This window comes from Lissotriton helveticus, chromosome 5_1, assembly GCF_964261635.1.
Source record: "Lissotriton helveticus chromosome 5_1, aLisHel1.1, whole genome shotgun sequence".
In the NCBI taxonomy this organism is placed as follows: domain Eukaryota; kingdom Metazoa; phylum Chordata; class Amphibia; order Caudata; family Salamandridae; genus Lissotriton; species Lissotriton helveticus.
Genome location: NC_136065.1, coordinates 637,948,037 through 637,961,419, shown reverse-complemented (window position 1 = coordinate 637,961,419; position 13,383 = coordinate 637,948,037). Strand labels below are relative to the sequence as shown.

The following is a 13,383-nucleotide window of genomic DNA, read 5'->3' as shown; positions in this document are numbered from 1 at the left end:
CTTGAGAATCGTACCTCTGGTACCTGAAGCCTTTCACCATCCCGAGGTCTGCTGACTGTCGTGGCTCGGACCTTGGGAATCGTACCTACGGTACCTGAAGCCTTTCACCATACCGAGCCCTGCTGACTCTGTCGCGGCTCAGACCTTGAGAATCGTACCTCCTGTACGCGAAGCAGTTCACCCTCCTGATCCCTGCTGACTTCGTCGTGGCTCGGACCTTGAGAATCGTACCTCCTGTACGCAAAGCATTTCCCCATCACGAGCCCTGCTGACTTCGTCGCTGCTCGAACCTTGAGAATCGCACCCCTACCCTTGGACTGTGAGTAACCGAGTCGCCCTAGCTACTCGAACCCCAACCAAACCGACTTATTGTGGAAGTGTACTGCCATTAGGCCTTGTGTTAAATCAATATATAAAGATACTATATTTTCATAGAAACCCGGTGTGGTGTCCGTTTGTAGTGTGGCAAGATATCACTGTATATGATCATAAATGCTTTACACTGGCCCTCGAGGTTCAGTCTGACTGCTTGGTGATACTACTAAGGGGAGAGCCCCCTATCCTAACTAGAGGAGACCGGTCCCGGCTGGGACAGATGTACTCACCTCTGCCCCCCAGGGACCGCCCAATCTAACATTGGTGGCAGCGTTGGGATCCGAACTTGCATTTATGATTTATGTACAGTGATTTGTTGACCCACTACCTAGTAAGTGCAGCCTATAACAAAACCACTTAATCTTTGGTCGAAACTCCCCACGGCAACATGAGTCTTACAGGACCAGCCGCGAGTCCGAGCTTTGAGGAAGAGCAACTAGAGAATTAAGCCCATAAGGAATTAGGAATTTTTGTAAAGAATTTAAGATCTCCACCACAGGCCTCAACACAAAGGAGGATCATCAGAAGGCGCTAAGGGCCTGGTTAGCATTCCGAGATCCCCCACCCCACGTAGAAGGAATTGGTATGGGAGATGGGCAGCGGGAAGGGCCAGGGGAGCAGGAGAGAGGGAGAGCAGCTTCCCCCGCGCGTAGTAGTGTGTCAGACAGGGGCCTGTCACCAGAGGAGCTAGCCGATAGGGAGAAAAGCAGAGCCCACGAGTTAGAAATCACCAAGTTAAAAATGGATGGAGATCTGAAACTAGCGGAAAGGAAGTTAGCCCTGGAGGAGATGAGGTTTCAAGGGGAGCAGGAAGAGAAAAGACTGCAGCGGGAGCACGAGGGGAAGAGATTGCAGTTGGAACATGAGAGGAGTCTCTGGGAGCTAGAGATCAAGGCTAGGAGTGGAGAGCCTGCTTCCCCGGGGAGCAGCACACACCCCCCGCTAGTAGAAGGCAAGTTACACATCCCCAAGGATGTGGTAAAGGAGTACTATAGGACTGATGACATCCAACAATGGTTCAAGGCGTATGAGGTAGCGATGACCTCCCACCGGGTCTCTGAGAAAGATTGGGGAGCGGGGTTGTGGGGTATATTTCTTAGTGAGGGGAGGGATACCTTGCTAGACCTACCGTCCTCCGTACTGAACTCCTACAGCCATATGAAGGACGCCTTAATGTCGAGGTATGGTCTGACCCCCGAGATGTATAGACAAAGATTCAGGGAGTGCAAGAAGATCCCTGGCACGACCTGGGTAGAATACGTGAACTACTACAGCAGAGCCTTAGAAGGCTGGGTCAAGGGCAGCAAGGTCACCACCTTTGAGGAGCTATTTGACTTAATCGCCTGGGAGCACTTCTATGTAAATAGTTTTTCAGAGTTGTGCCAGACCTGGTAGACCGCCGACTTACTAACTCTAGGAAGCTTGCGGTGGAGGCAGATCACTGGGTGAGCACACGGGTCCAGAAAGGTCCCGTGGGGGACTATGCCAAGGGTGGGCAGGGTCCCCGGCAGCGAGGGGGGGAATCAGGGTAAACAGTGGGAGAGCCCCCCCAGGGCCCCAACGTAACACACCCGGGAACCAACCGCGAGGTTCCCAGCCTCCCCCTAGGACTACCACCGAGGCACCTACTGGTAGGCCAGTACCCTGGGCCCCCATCCTTTGTTATAAATGCCAACAACAGGGGCACTACGCTAGTGACCCCCAGTGCCCCCTGTACAAGAAACCAGCACCCTCGGTGCCCTTACCCGCCAGGTAGCCAATTTAGCACTGGGGAAGTAGTTAGACACCCCGGAGGAATGGGGACCCGTAGCTATGTCCCTGGTCTCCTTAGGAGACGGAGAAATGGTCCCCCGAACCCAACTCCCTGCCAACACTAAAAAATACTGGCCGTGGGTGACCATCAATGGGCAGAGGGCGGAGCCCTCCGAGACACTGGTGCAAGTGTCACTGCGGTCAGCTGTCACCTGGTCTCTGAGGACCAAATTGTACCTTACGCTTTTTGCCCCGTGGTGGGCGCAGATAACTCTGAGAGTCTCTTTCGCATGGCCCAAATTCCCTTGGAGTGGGGGGGGTCTCCGGCACCCTGCAAGTAGCTGCCCGACCTGCCATGTCTGTGGATTGTTTACTAGGCAATGTTTTAGAGAGCTCCCCGTGGGCTCGGGTGGAGCGAAAGGCTCACCTGGAGATGCTGGGATTACCCGAATGGGTGTGCGTCACCACCCGGTCTATGGCCGCGAGAATAGATGATCAATAGGGGCTGGAGCCTGGAAGAATGGCCCAGGGCCCTTCCTCAGAGGGACAGGAAGAAGGGTTTGGGAGCCCGGACCCCTCGGTTCCCTCGGACCAAGAAGTAATAGACCCTGAGGAGGAGGCCCTGGGACCCACCGGGGAACAGGTAGCCGAACTGGGGGATATACCTGAGCTGAACCAGTGGCAGCAGGACGGTGGGCCCTCCAGGGAGGAATTCTGCCAGGAACAGAACTCCTGCCCCTCTCTCATGGGCGAACGGCAGAAGGCCGTCGCCCAGGCCTCCGGTGATCAGTCCCGTTCACACTGGGTCTATTGGGAGAACGGACTACTATACTGTGAGCCTAAGTCCGCTGAGCTGGGGTCTGCCAGGGTGCTGGTGGTACCCCTTCGCTACCGGGGCTTCCTACTGGGCCTGGCTCACGATGTACCTTTAGCCCGGCATCTGGGGCAAGACAAGACCTATCACCGGCTTGTCACACATTTCTATTGGCCACAAATGCGCCAGAATGTTGAGACCCACTGCAGATCCTGCCAGACGTGCCAGGCAAGTGGAAAAAGTGGGGGGAAGCGCAAGGCTCCCCTGCAACCCTTCCCTGTGGTCGGTACCCCTTTTGAGCGAGTGGGGATTGACATCGTGGGGCCACTGGACCCCAAGACCGCTATGGGTAACAGGTTTATCCTGGTCTTGGTGGACCATGCCACCCAGTACCCTGAAGCCGTACCACTCCGAACAGTGACGGCCCCCGTGCTGGGCTGGGCTCTGATGGGGATCTTCTCCCGTGTAGGGTTCCCCAGTGTTGTAGTGAGTGACAGGGGGACCAACTTCATCTCGAAGTATATGACGTCCCTGTGGCAGGAGTGTGGCGTTACGTAGAAATTCACCACTCCTTACCACCCCAAGGAAATGGGCTGGTGGAACGTTTCAACCGGACCCTTAAAGGCATGATTATGGGCCTGGAGGAGCCCCTGAGGCGTAAGTGAGACGTCCTCTTGCCGTGCCTACTGTTCGCCTATCGGGAGGTACCACAGAAGTCCCTAGGGTTTCAGCCCCTTTGAACTCCTCTATGGCCATCCCGTCCGAGGACCCCTGAGTCTGATTAAAGAAGGCTGGGAGACGGCCCCCAGGGAACCACCCCAAGACTTGTATAGATACATGTTGGCCTTAAGGAATCAGACCCGAAAATTCAGCGAACTCGCAGAGGCGAACCTGGAAGCCAGCCAGGAGGAAATGAAAAGCTGGTATGACCAGAATGCCACGTTGGTCGAGTTTCAGCCTGGCCAGCAAGTGTGGGTGATGGCCCCCGTGGAGCCCTGTGCTCTCCAGGACAAGTGGACCGGTCCCTTCAAGATAGTGGAGCGCAAAGGCCAGGTCACCTATCTAGTGGACTTGCAGTCCTCCCGGAACCCACTACGGGTCCTTCATGTAAACCGCCTCAAGCCCCACTTCGAGAGGTCCGAAGTGGGCATGCTCCTAGCCACCGATGCTGGAGTGGAAGAGGAAACAGAACCTCTACTCGACCTCCTGTGTGCTCAGGAACAAGATGGGTCAGTAGACGGTGTTTGCCTTTCCACCTCCCTGACCCCAGAGCAACACCGACTGTCGCCAGTTATTGATCCAATTCTCAGACCTCTTCTCCCTGGTCCCCAGTGTTACGATGTAGACACCGGGGACAGCATGCCTGTGAGGCATAAGGCTTACAGGGTCACAGACAGGGTCAGGTCCTACATTAAGGAGGAAGTCTCCAAAATGTTCGCCCTCTGAGTAATTGAGTCCCCTGACAATCCGTGGGCCAGCCCAGTGGTCCTGGTCCCCAAGGCTGCCGTGCCCGGTGCCACCCCTGAACTGAGGTTCTGTGTGGACTACTGTGGACTCAATGCCGTTACCCGGACGGGCGCTCACCCTATCCCCCGAGCCGACAAGCTCATTGACCGCCTGAGTGCTGCCCAGTATCTCAGTACCTTTGACCTCACCTCTGGGTACTGGCAGATTGCCCTCACAGAAGGAGCGAAAGAGCGGTCAGCCTTCTCCACCCCGATGGGCACTACCAATTTTGGGTAAAGCCCTTTGGAATGAAAAATGCCCCTGCCACCTTTCAGAGACTGTTCAACCAGGTATTGGCAGGGCTGGAGCAATTCAGCGCCGCCTACCTAGATGACATTGCAGTGTTCAGTACCACCTGGGACAAACACCTGCAACACCTCTGGGAAGTATTGTTGGCCCTGCGCCGAGCGGGCCTAACCATCAAGGCTAGTAAATGTCAGATTGGCCAAGGGTCAGTAGTGTACTTGGGACACCAGGTCGGGAGCGGCCAAGTGGCGCCCCTCCAGCCCAAGATTGTGGCCATCTTGGCCTGGGAACCTCCCACGACCCAAACCGAGGTGAGGCTACTATAGAAGGTTCGTCCTTGACGGAACTCCCCTCCAAGAGACAACCCAAAAAAGTCCTTTGGACTCCCACCTGTCAGAAAGCGTTTGACGCCCTGAAGGCAGCCATGTGCACAGCACCAGTACTTCGAGCCCCTGACTTCTCAAAACAATTTGTTGTCCAGACGGACGCCTCAGAGCATGGCATCGGGGCGGTCCTCTCACAGCTGAATGAGGAAGGCTTAGACCAACCGGTAGCCTTCATTAGTACAAGGTTACTACCCCGGGAGCGGAGATGGAGTACCATTGAGCTCGAGGCTTTTGCGGTAGTCTGGGCACTCCAGAAATTAAGGCCATACCTATTTGGGACTCACTTCCGGGTACAAACGGACCACCAGCCCCTCAGGTGGTTAATGCAGATGAGGGGGGAAATCCAAAACTGCTGAGATGGTCCATTTCCCTACAGGGGATGGACTTCACCGCGGAGCACCGGCCTGGCGCAGACCACGCCAACGCTGACGGTCTGTCAAGATTCTTCCGCCTTAGCGAGGAGAACTCCCAAGGGGATGGGTAGTTCTTCCCGCCTTTCAGCTGGGGGGGACACGTGTTAGACCTGACATCCTTGGCGTGGGTCCCCCAACCACTTGTTCGCCCTCCCACGTATGACCCCTTTCTTTTTGTGCTGGTCTACGACACGCTGTGTACTGCACCCCCGCTAACCAGGGCCACGGTGCGAGTGCTGCGTTTCAAAGTATAACCACGAACAGTGTATCTGACCCAGAGTAAATAGAAGCTCCAGATTAGTGTCCATAACGTCAGGGGTATGTGAGATATTCTTGTTGAGGAAGGCAGGTTAGAACCGGAGCATAGAAATGACCCTTGCAGAGAAATGTCCAGATTCCTTACCTCGTAGTGGGCCCCTGATGTGTAGTCAAATGTCTGGGCTATCTCCCACAGCCTGGGGGTAGCGGGCTGCCGCCAGATCAGAGAGGCGGGGTAGTCCTGGCCAGTGTGCTGCTTACAACAATGCCGGCCCCACTCCCCGCGGAGCGTCTGACACCCCGGCCTCCCTCCTTCAAAGTACGAGGGTGACATCTGGCCGAAAAGACCGACAACAGAGACCTGGGTGGAGGGGAACACCCTACCGGATCAAAGACTTCAAAGACTTTCTGGGATATAACTAGGGAACCCTTGAACAGGAGGGCAGATCGCTTTTGGGACACAAGAGAGCCCTGCTGACCCCGTCACGGCTCACGGATCGTACCTCATGTTCGCGAAGCATCTCACCATCCCGAGCCCTGCTGACTTTGTCGCGGCTCGGACCTTGAGAATTGTACCTTCGGTACTTGAAGCCTTTCACCATCCCGAGCCCTGCTGACTGTGTCGCGGCTCGGACTTTGAGCATCGTACCTCTGGTACCTGAAGCCTTTCACCACCCCGAGCCCTGCTGACTGTGTCGCGGCTCGGACCTTGAGAATTGTACCCCTGGTACTCGAAGCCTTTCACCATCCCGAGCCCTGCTGACTGTGTCGCGGCCCGGACCTTGAGAATCGTACCTACGGTACCTGAAGCCTTTCACCATTCCGAGCCCTGCTGACTGTGTCGCGGCTCGGACCTTGGGAATCGTACCTCTGGTACTTGAAGCCTTTCACCATCCTGAGCCCTGCTGACTGTGTCGCGGCTCGGACCTTAAGAATCGTACCTATGGTACCTGAAGCCTTTCACCATGCCGAGCCCTGCTGACTGTGTCGCGGCTCGCATCTTGAGAATCGTACCTCCGGTACCTGAAGCATTTCACCATCTCGAGCCCTGCTGACTTTGTCGCGGCTCGGACCTTGAGAATCGCACCTCCTGTACGTGAAGAAGTTCACCCTCCCGAGCCCTGCTGACTTCGTCGCAGCTCGGACCTTGAGAATCGTACCTCCTGTACGCAAAGCATTTCCCCATCACGAGCCCTACTGACTTCGTCGCGGCTCGAACCTTGGGAATCGCAACCCTACCCTTGCACTGCGAGTAACCGAGTCGCCCTAGATACTCGAACCCCACCCGAACCGACTTATTGTGCAAGTGTACTGCCATTGGGCCTTGTGTTAAATCAATATATAAAGATACTATATTTTCATAGAAACCCGGTGTGGTGTCCGTTTGTAGTGTGGCAAGTTATCTCTGTATATGATCAGAAATGCTTTACACTGGCCCTCGAGGTTGAGTCTGACTGCTTGGTGATAATACTAAGGGGATAGGCCCCTATCCTAACTAGAGCCGGCTGGTCCCGGCTGGGACAGATGTACTCACCTCTGCCCCCCTGGGACCGCCCAATCTAACATCCAGCGTGGGAGCAACCCCTCTGCACAGACCAATGGCCCCATTTCTCAAAACCCAAATAAGGAATTGTTAATATAGCACATGCTCGCTGAGGTTTCACAATGCTGATATGCGCTTTGGCCCTGATTGCGAATTGCTTGGTGCAGAGTTACCAAATTTACAGCGTCTGCGGTCACTAATGCAGTTGCTAATTACGCCTCTGCCCTGTGCAACTATGAGTTTTTGTCCCTGGAATTTCAGGTTACAAATTCCAATCCCGGGGACAAATCTGCTCCCATTTTCCACCCTCTCGGAGGAAACAAAGCAAAACCTGGGCTGGATGAGCTACACCCACATGTACCTAAGGAACTTGAGAGCTCCGGCAGGCTGGCGGGGGGAGGGGAAGGGAATCTACATTCGGAGGGGTCTTTGGGAGAGACCAAGTAGTTTGTCCTGGTCAAGCATAGTATTTTTTTTTTAAGCAACAAACATGGGATAACAGTTCCGGTTTATAGAACGATGTGCTGCTTTGCTCCCATGATGTGCTTTCAATGAGAAAGACCTGTATTTATTTTTGAAGACGAGAACTCGCACATTATTGTAGTGTCACTATTTCGCACACTTCGGAGAACCGTGAAAAAAAAGATAAGTTACATAACGATAGGTACACATTTCATCGCAGAGCACGAGCAATTTTCCACATTGTAAATAATGCTTGAATTTTCTAAATCAGCTGTCCTTAATTAGAAGCCACTTGTGAATTACTTGTGTGGCAAAGCAGTTAGTGCCAATGCTCTGCTCACAGTGCTGCTTAAAAATAATAAACAGTCCATGGAGTTAAAAACACGAGGACACGCATCCTTCCTTTAGAGGCTAGAGAAGCAGACCTTTGTGGGTATAAGTTTCAATCGTGGGAGTTGGCAAAGATGGGCATATTTGTCAGCCTTGGGTGAGAAACCCTGAAATATAATGGCGGTTGCACCCATTTAACATATTGTGATCTTGATCAATGCATATAGTTTCTATTATCTTCTCTGACAATGAGTATCTACAACTTCTAGCATACTGAACCATCTGTGTACCGCTATATATAAACTGAAAATGTACCCTTAAATCCTACTCCATTCTGAATTACACGATAAACTTAAAAAGTGTGGCAAGCACGGCAGGAAATGGGTCGTTTAATTAAAGAATATGTAACAGGAAGGCCGGTCCATCTCGATCTGGATTCTTTTTTTTTTTTTTAAGAGTCTAGACACCAAGTGACTGGATGGCTGTTAAGATCCAGAGTGCCAACTTCAACCAACATAACATAACAGGGTACCCACTTCCTATTTCAGTAGCGAAGGTACAGCTCCCCGAATCCCCGCTAGAGGAGAGCGCAGGACAGGGCCATACCACTTTGATTCCTTGCTGGCATGTGGTTTTCTGCAGCCTGTGTTTGCCGGAGGCCGCAGAACAAGCACAGAGGAAAGCTTTGTGTTTTTTTATGCAAATACAATAAGCTTCTAATGCCAGCAGCCCCAGGAGGCAGCAGCATGCTTGAGTGGCAGAGGTGAAAGAGCAGGAGGAAGGGCCTTCCCTGCCCCCTTCAGTCCCGGGGGTTTTCTCTTAGTTGCCGTGAGATCAGGGGTAGGAATGCTCATTTGTCTCCGATGTTCACCAGACAGCAGCACGGAGAGCTGGAATGGGGGGACTAGAGCACGGATTCAAGAAGGGGTGAACTGTGCCAGTCCTTTTCTGGCCCTTTAAATGTCACAGGAGCCAACAAGATATGCCTGCTGCAGGATGTGAGGTAATTCTGTCGGTTTTTGTTTTAAACTGCAAATTTATATAAACTTTACGTTTTTTAACAGACTAATATAGGGTTTAAGTATGGGCTACTGAGAAATGCAGACGTAGATTATGTGACTAATGTGGATGAAAGTTCACAGGAAGAAGTGGGCTGGTCAGTGGAGAGATGTCCTGGCATGCTGGTGCGTGTGAAAGGCCCGTGTGCACAGTCACATAAGTGACTCCGCTTGTGACGCACTCTTCCCCAGACCCGCTTAGAGGCTATGACCTCCAGAGAAAAAGTCAAATTTCCCAAGGCCACGCCTGCTTCTTCCCAGTTCCATGCTAGAAACATTAAATGGCGTGACGGAAGAGTGACTCTACTTATCGAAACACCGAGTCTCACTTGAATTCCCCTGTGAAAGGCTGTGTTTTGGAGGATCAACACTTTCCCCTGCCTGTTCATGTAGCACTCGAAATGTATTTTATTTGACGGAGAACAAGAATTCCCATGGCTGCAGCTTGCCACGCTGTACTTGGGCGTGTGTTGCGCCACCCGTGGCCTGCAGCTTCTCCTGTGTGTCCGGCGGGGGCCGTGGGAGTCAGGATGTGTGTAGGCGGGCTGGTCTCTAGTGGACTCCACGCCCTCTCGACGCTGCCAGCTCCAGTCACGCGGGAGTACGCGGAGGCGCGTCAGGCCCGGGTAGCTGTGGAGAGTCCAGTCATCTGTTTTCAAGTAAAGCAAGGTTTCAAGAAAACCATGGACGGAAGCACAGCCTGCCTTAAAGGTAACGTGATTGGTCGTTGGTACGGCTGTGATCTGAAACCTTACTCTCCAATCCCCGGCCTCCAATTCTCCCTCGCTCATTACTTTTGAGATTTTTTTATTACCCCCATCTCTTCATTTATTTTTATTTTTTGTGGCGAAATGAATGTTTACAATAACTAGAATGCAGAGGGATGTTTCCTGGCACACCGCGAGAAGCAGGAAGTCTCACATGAAAACGAAATAGGGGCCTAGCTATCATTGGTGCAACAGGTGCAGTTACACCGGGCTTTGGAGTGTGACCGTGTGAGGCCCACTGCGCCTCAATCATGTTATTTTTACTAGCCTGTTGGGGCGGCGAATGGAATCATTTGCTTGGTTTGTGTTACGGGCTATGGCAGTGGCACCCTTTCTAAGAGTCTGAGAGGGGGTGGGATTGCAGGATGTTAAGAATATTGGGGACTTGTAGGGGTGCTGCATCACCGATTTTTCTTTAATGGATTGCATGTGGATAATTTACAACGAAGAGACCCTTTTTTCACCAGTCCTGGATATGTAGAGTGCCTGTAAGTACAAACTGCCTCGTGGCAGTTATTTTCGTGTGAACAATTTAGGATAATCCCTTTGAGCTGCGTCTATCTCAGATTGCATGTTTCACGCATTTGTAATTTGAACTAGTAACACTCTTTGCTTGGGAACAGGTGGGGGAGAAGGCTGCGGTATACCAGAGGCTTTCCAGTGCATACATAAAGATAGCGAGGCAGATTTACGTTGCCTGACGCATCTCTGCAAATCGGCAGAGATGCGCCAGGAAAGATACGGCACGCAAGTTCATCCTTGAGCCACCCATGATGCGCCGCATTTACAATGCGGCGCACCATGGCGCAGAAATGAACAGATGCGTGTCGCATCTTGGGCGTAAAGTTGGCGCAGTGCTGAAGTTGTGTTGCATGCGGCACGCAACTCCAGCACTTTTCCAACCTGCCCTATCTTTAACGTGGTGCGTCAAGCCTTACGCCTGCTTCAAGCAGGCGCAGGGTTTTGACACATCAGCGTTGGGAAAGTGACTCAGTGAAATCTTGTAGATTTCACTGAGTCACTTTTCAGGGGCGTTCCTGCGACGGAACGCCCCCCCCCTGCACCGGAACGCCTACATGAAACCTGATGCAGGTTTCATGTGGCGCAGGGCCTTACACCGTCGCATCTCCATAGATGCGTCACGTTGTAAATGCTTTGTAGGAATGCGCCACGTTTACGCCACCTTGCGTGACGCAACAGCGGCGTAAACGTGGCGCAAGGGGCTTGTAAATCTGCCCCAGCATGTTTTACAAAGTAAAGCACAGATATATCACAACATACATATCACCAGCATGGGAAGTACATTTGAAGGTACCTAAGTCGGGTGTCGTCTATGACCAACCCCATCCCTAAAAATTGTTCCAGCAGCACTGGGGGGTTGGGTGTCCAGAAATCCAAACTGATACTGACTTAAGCACCTTCAATTGTACTTCCCGTGCTGGTAATATCTATATGCAAATAAATAGTGGATACAAAGGGCGTTTGCACGACCCCACTGTTAAGACTGGGGTGTGTATATAGCAGATTCATTTTGTTAAAAAAAAAAACCTCTCTGAAGTTCAACAAAGTGTGACTTATTGGGACGTTCACCCAGCCTTGAACCGAATTTCAGACTTTATAAATGTTACTCTGTGGGGCGTGATAGCGCCGGAGCCCTTGGCCCTCCTCCAGTAACGTGTTCCTTTCTTGTGCGAGTGTCTGCTTGCCAGTTCCCATTGTCGCTGAAGATGGTAGCGGGGTATGGCGAATCAGCATTTTGCATAAAATATGCAGTCCTTTGGCCCCGCCTGCCGCCCCCGTTCCACAGGGATCTGTTGTGAGAATGACTGCAGTTGTTAGGGACTGGGTCGCCTTGCTCATTTATACCCGTCAGGCAGCGCACACGTGTAGCCCATCGCAGGCAGGGCCATGGCTGCGCATAAGCGTTCGGAAGAGGCTTCACTGAAGGTTTTCGGCGTGGTTATGCATATAGCTGTGTTTGTTGTGAAGTCGCTGATACTTGTGCGCTCCGGCCAGGCAGGTTACTCTGTAGGTTGTCGCCTAACTGCGATGACCCTTCGGTCCTGGCCACGTTGTTCTCTGAGTTGCTACATTTCCCAGAACCCATGATAATAGCGGGAGATTTTAATATTGTGCTGGACCCAAAGTTGGATAAATCTACTTCCAACAGCCACATTCTAAATCTAGAGATCTACTAATTAAAAATATGCAGCAATACGGTTTTATTGATATTTGGAGGGCAAGGTCGGGTCAGAAGTCCGGCTTTTCTTTTAGAAACTATAAGTACCGCCACAGATCAAGGATCGATTTTATATTGGTCAACAAAAGCTTGGGCAAGCTAGTGAAGGATATAACATATTTACCATCACACCTGTCCGACCACTCGGCCGTACTCTTAAATCTCGAACTACAGTCTCAAACCGCGACAAGATCGTGGACAATTGACAGATCTTTTCTTACATCTTCTGAGGATCTGGAATATATTAAGGTGGAGACGCAAGAATTCTTTAAAATCAACATTGGGTCGGCGCGCTCGAGTGTAGTATGGGATGCTTATAAATGCTCTCTGAGAGGGATTGTTAAAAATAAAACTTCGTTTCGTAAGAAACAATACACCAAAGAGGTTACACTAATAGAGGCCAACATATTAAAAGCTCAATCAGATTTAGAAAACTTAAATCACTGCCCAGATCATGTTATACATGCAAAACAGGAGCAGTTAACAAAACTTAAAGGGCAAATGGCTTCTGTATTGAATCAGCGCATATTGCAGAAGTGGGAAGCTAGTAAACTAGCCAATTTTGAATTTGGGGAGGGTGCAGGCAAATTATTAGCCTGGAAATCTAGAACAGACCAAACACGCAATAACATCAGCTCTATAATCTCTGATTCTGGTACAGCATCTTCGGACGCAGAAATAAGGTCAGTTTTTAAAGATTTTTTTCAGGCTATTTATACAGAGGATAACAACATCACCTCTATTGATGTAGCAAATTGGCTCAACAAAATTTCCCTACCAGTAATCTCTCAAGAACAGGCAACTACATTGGATACTCCAATCCTGGTTGAGGAGGTAGCATTTGCCATACTAAATAGTAAATCTGGCAAGGCGGCGGGCCCGGATGGCCTTCCAGCTGAGTTATATAAATATATTGCAGCAGATATTGCGCCTTTTCTCACCACGCTATTTAACCAAATACTGGTAGAAGGAGATTTACCTCCCTCATCATGGAGCAAAGCTTCCATTACGTTAATATTGAAACCAGGTAAAGATGCCACCGCCTGTGGATCATATCGCCCAATTTCAGTCTTAAACGCTCATTATAAAATCTTTGCATCTATACTAGCCAAACGTTTGGGACAAGTAGCTCCTTCAGTATTACATCCAAACCAAAAGGGCTATGTTAAGGGCCGCCAACTCTACGAGTTAATATATGACTTGATAGGCGCAATTGACATGGCAACTAATTCAT

General features: G+C 51.3%; 1 protein-coding gene across 3 annotated transcripts in view; it reads left to right on the top strand.

Annotated features, from left to right (window-relative positions):
• Nucleotides 1-13,383, top strand: part of PHC2 (polyhomeotic homolog 2) — a 646,847-nt gene that overhangs the window by 433,304 nt on the left and 200,160 nt on the right. The window contains exon 1 of one of the 3 annotated variants that reach the window (XM_078643028.1): nucleotides 9,526-9,854. The exons of the other annotated variants lie outside the window; for them this stretch is intronic. Coding sequence (XP_078499154.1) covers nucleotides 9,578-9,854 — 277 coding nt within the window. The 5' untranslated portion in view covers nucleotides 9,526-9,577. Of the gene's footprint in view, nucleotides 1-9,525; nucleotides 9,855-13,383 lie in introns of those variants that run through there. 3 annotated transcript variants of the gene reach the window in all.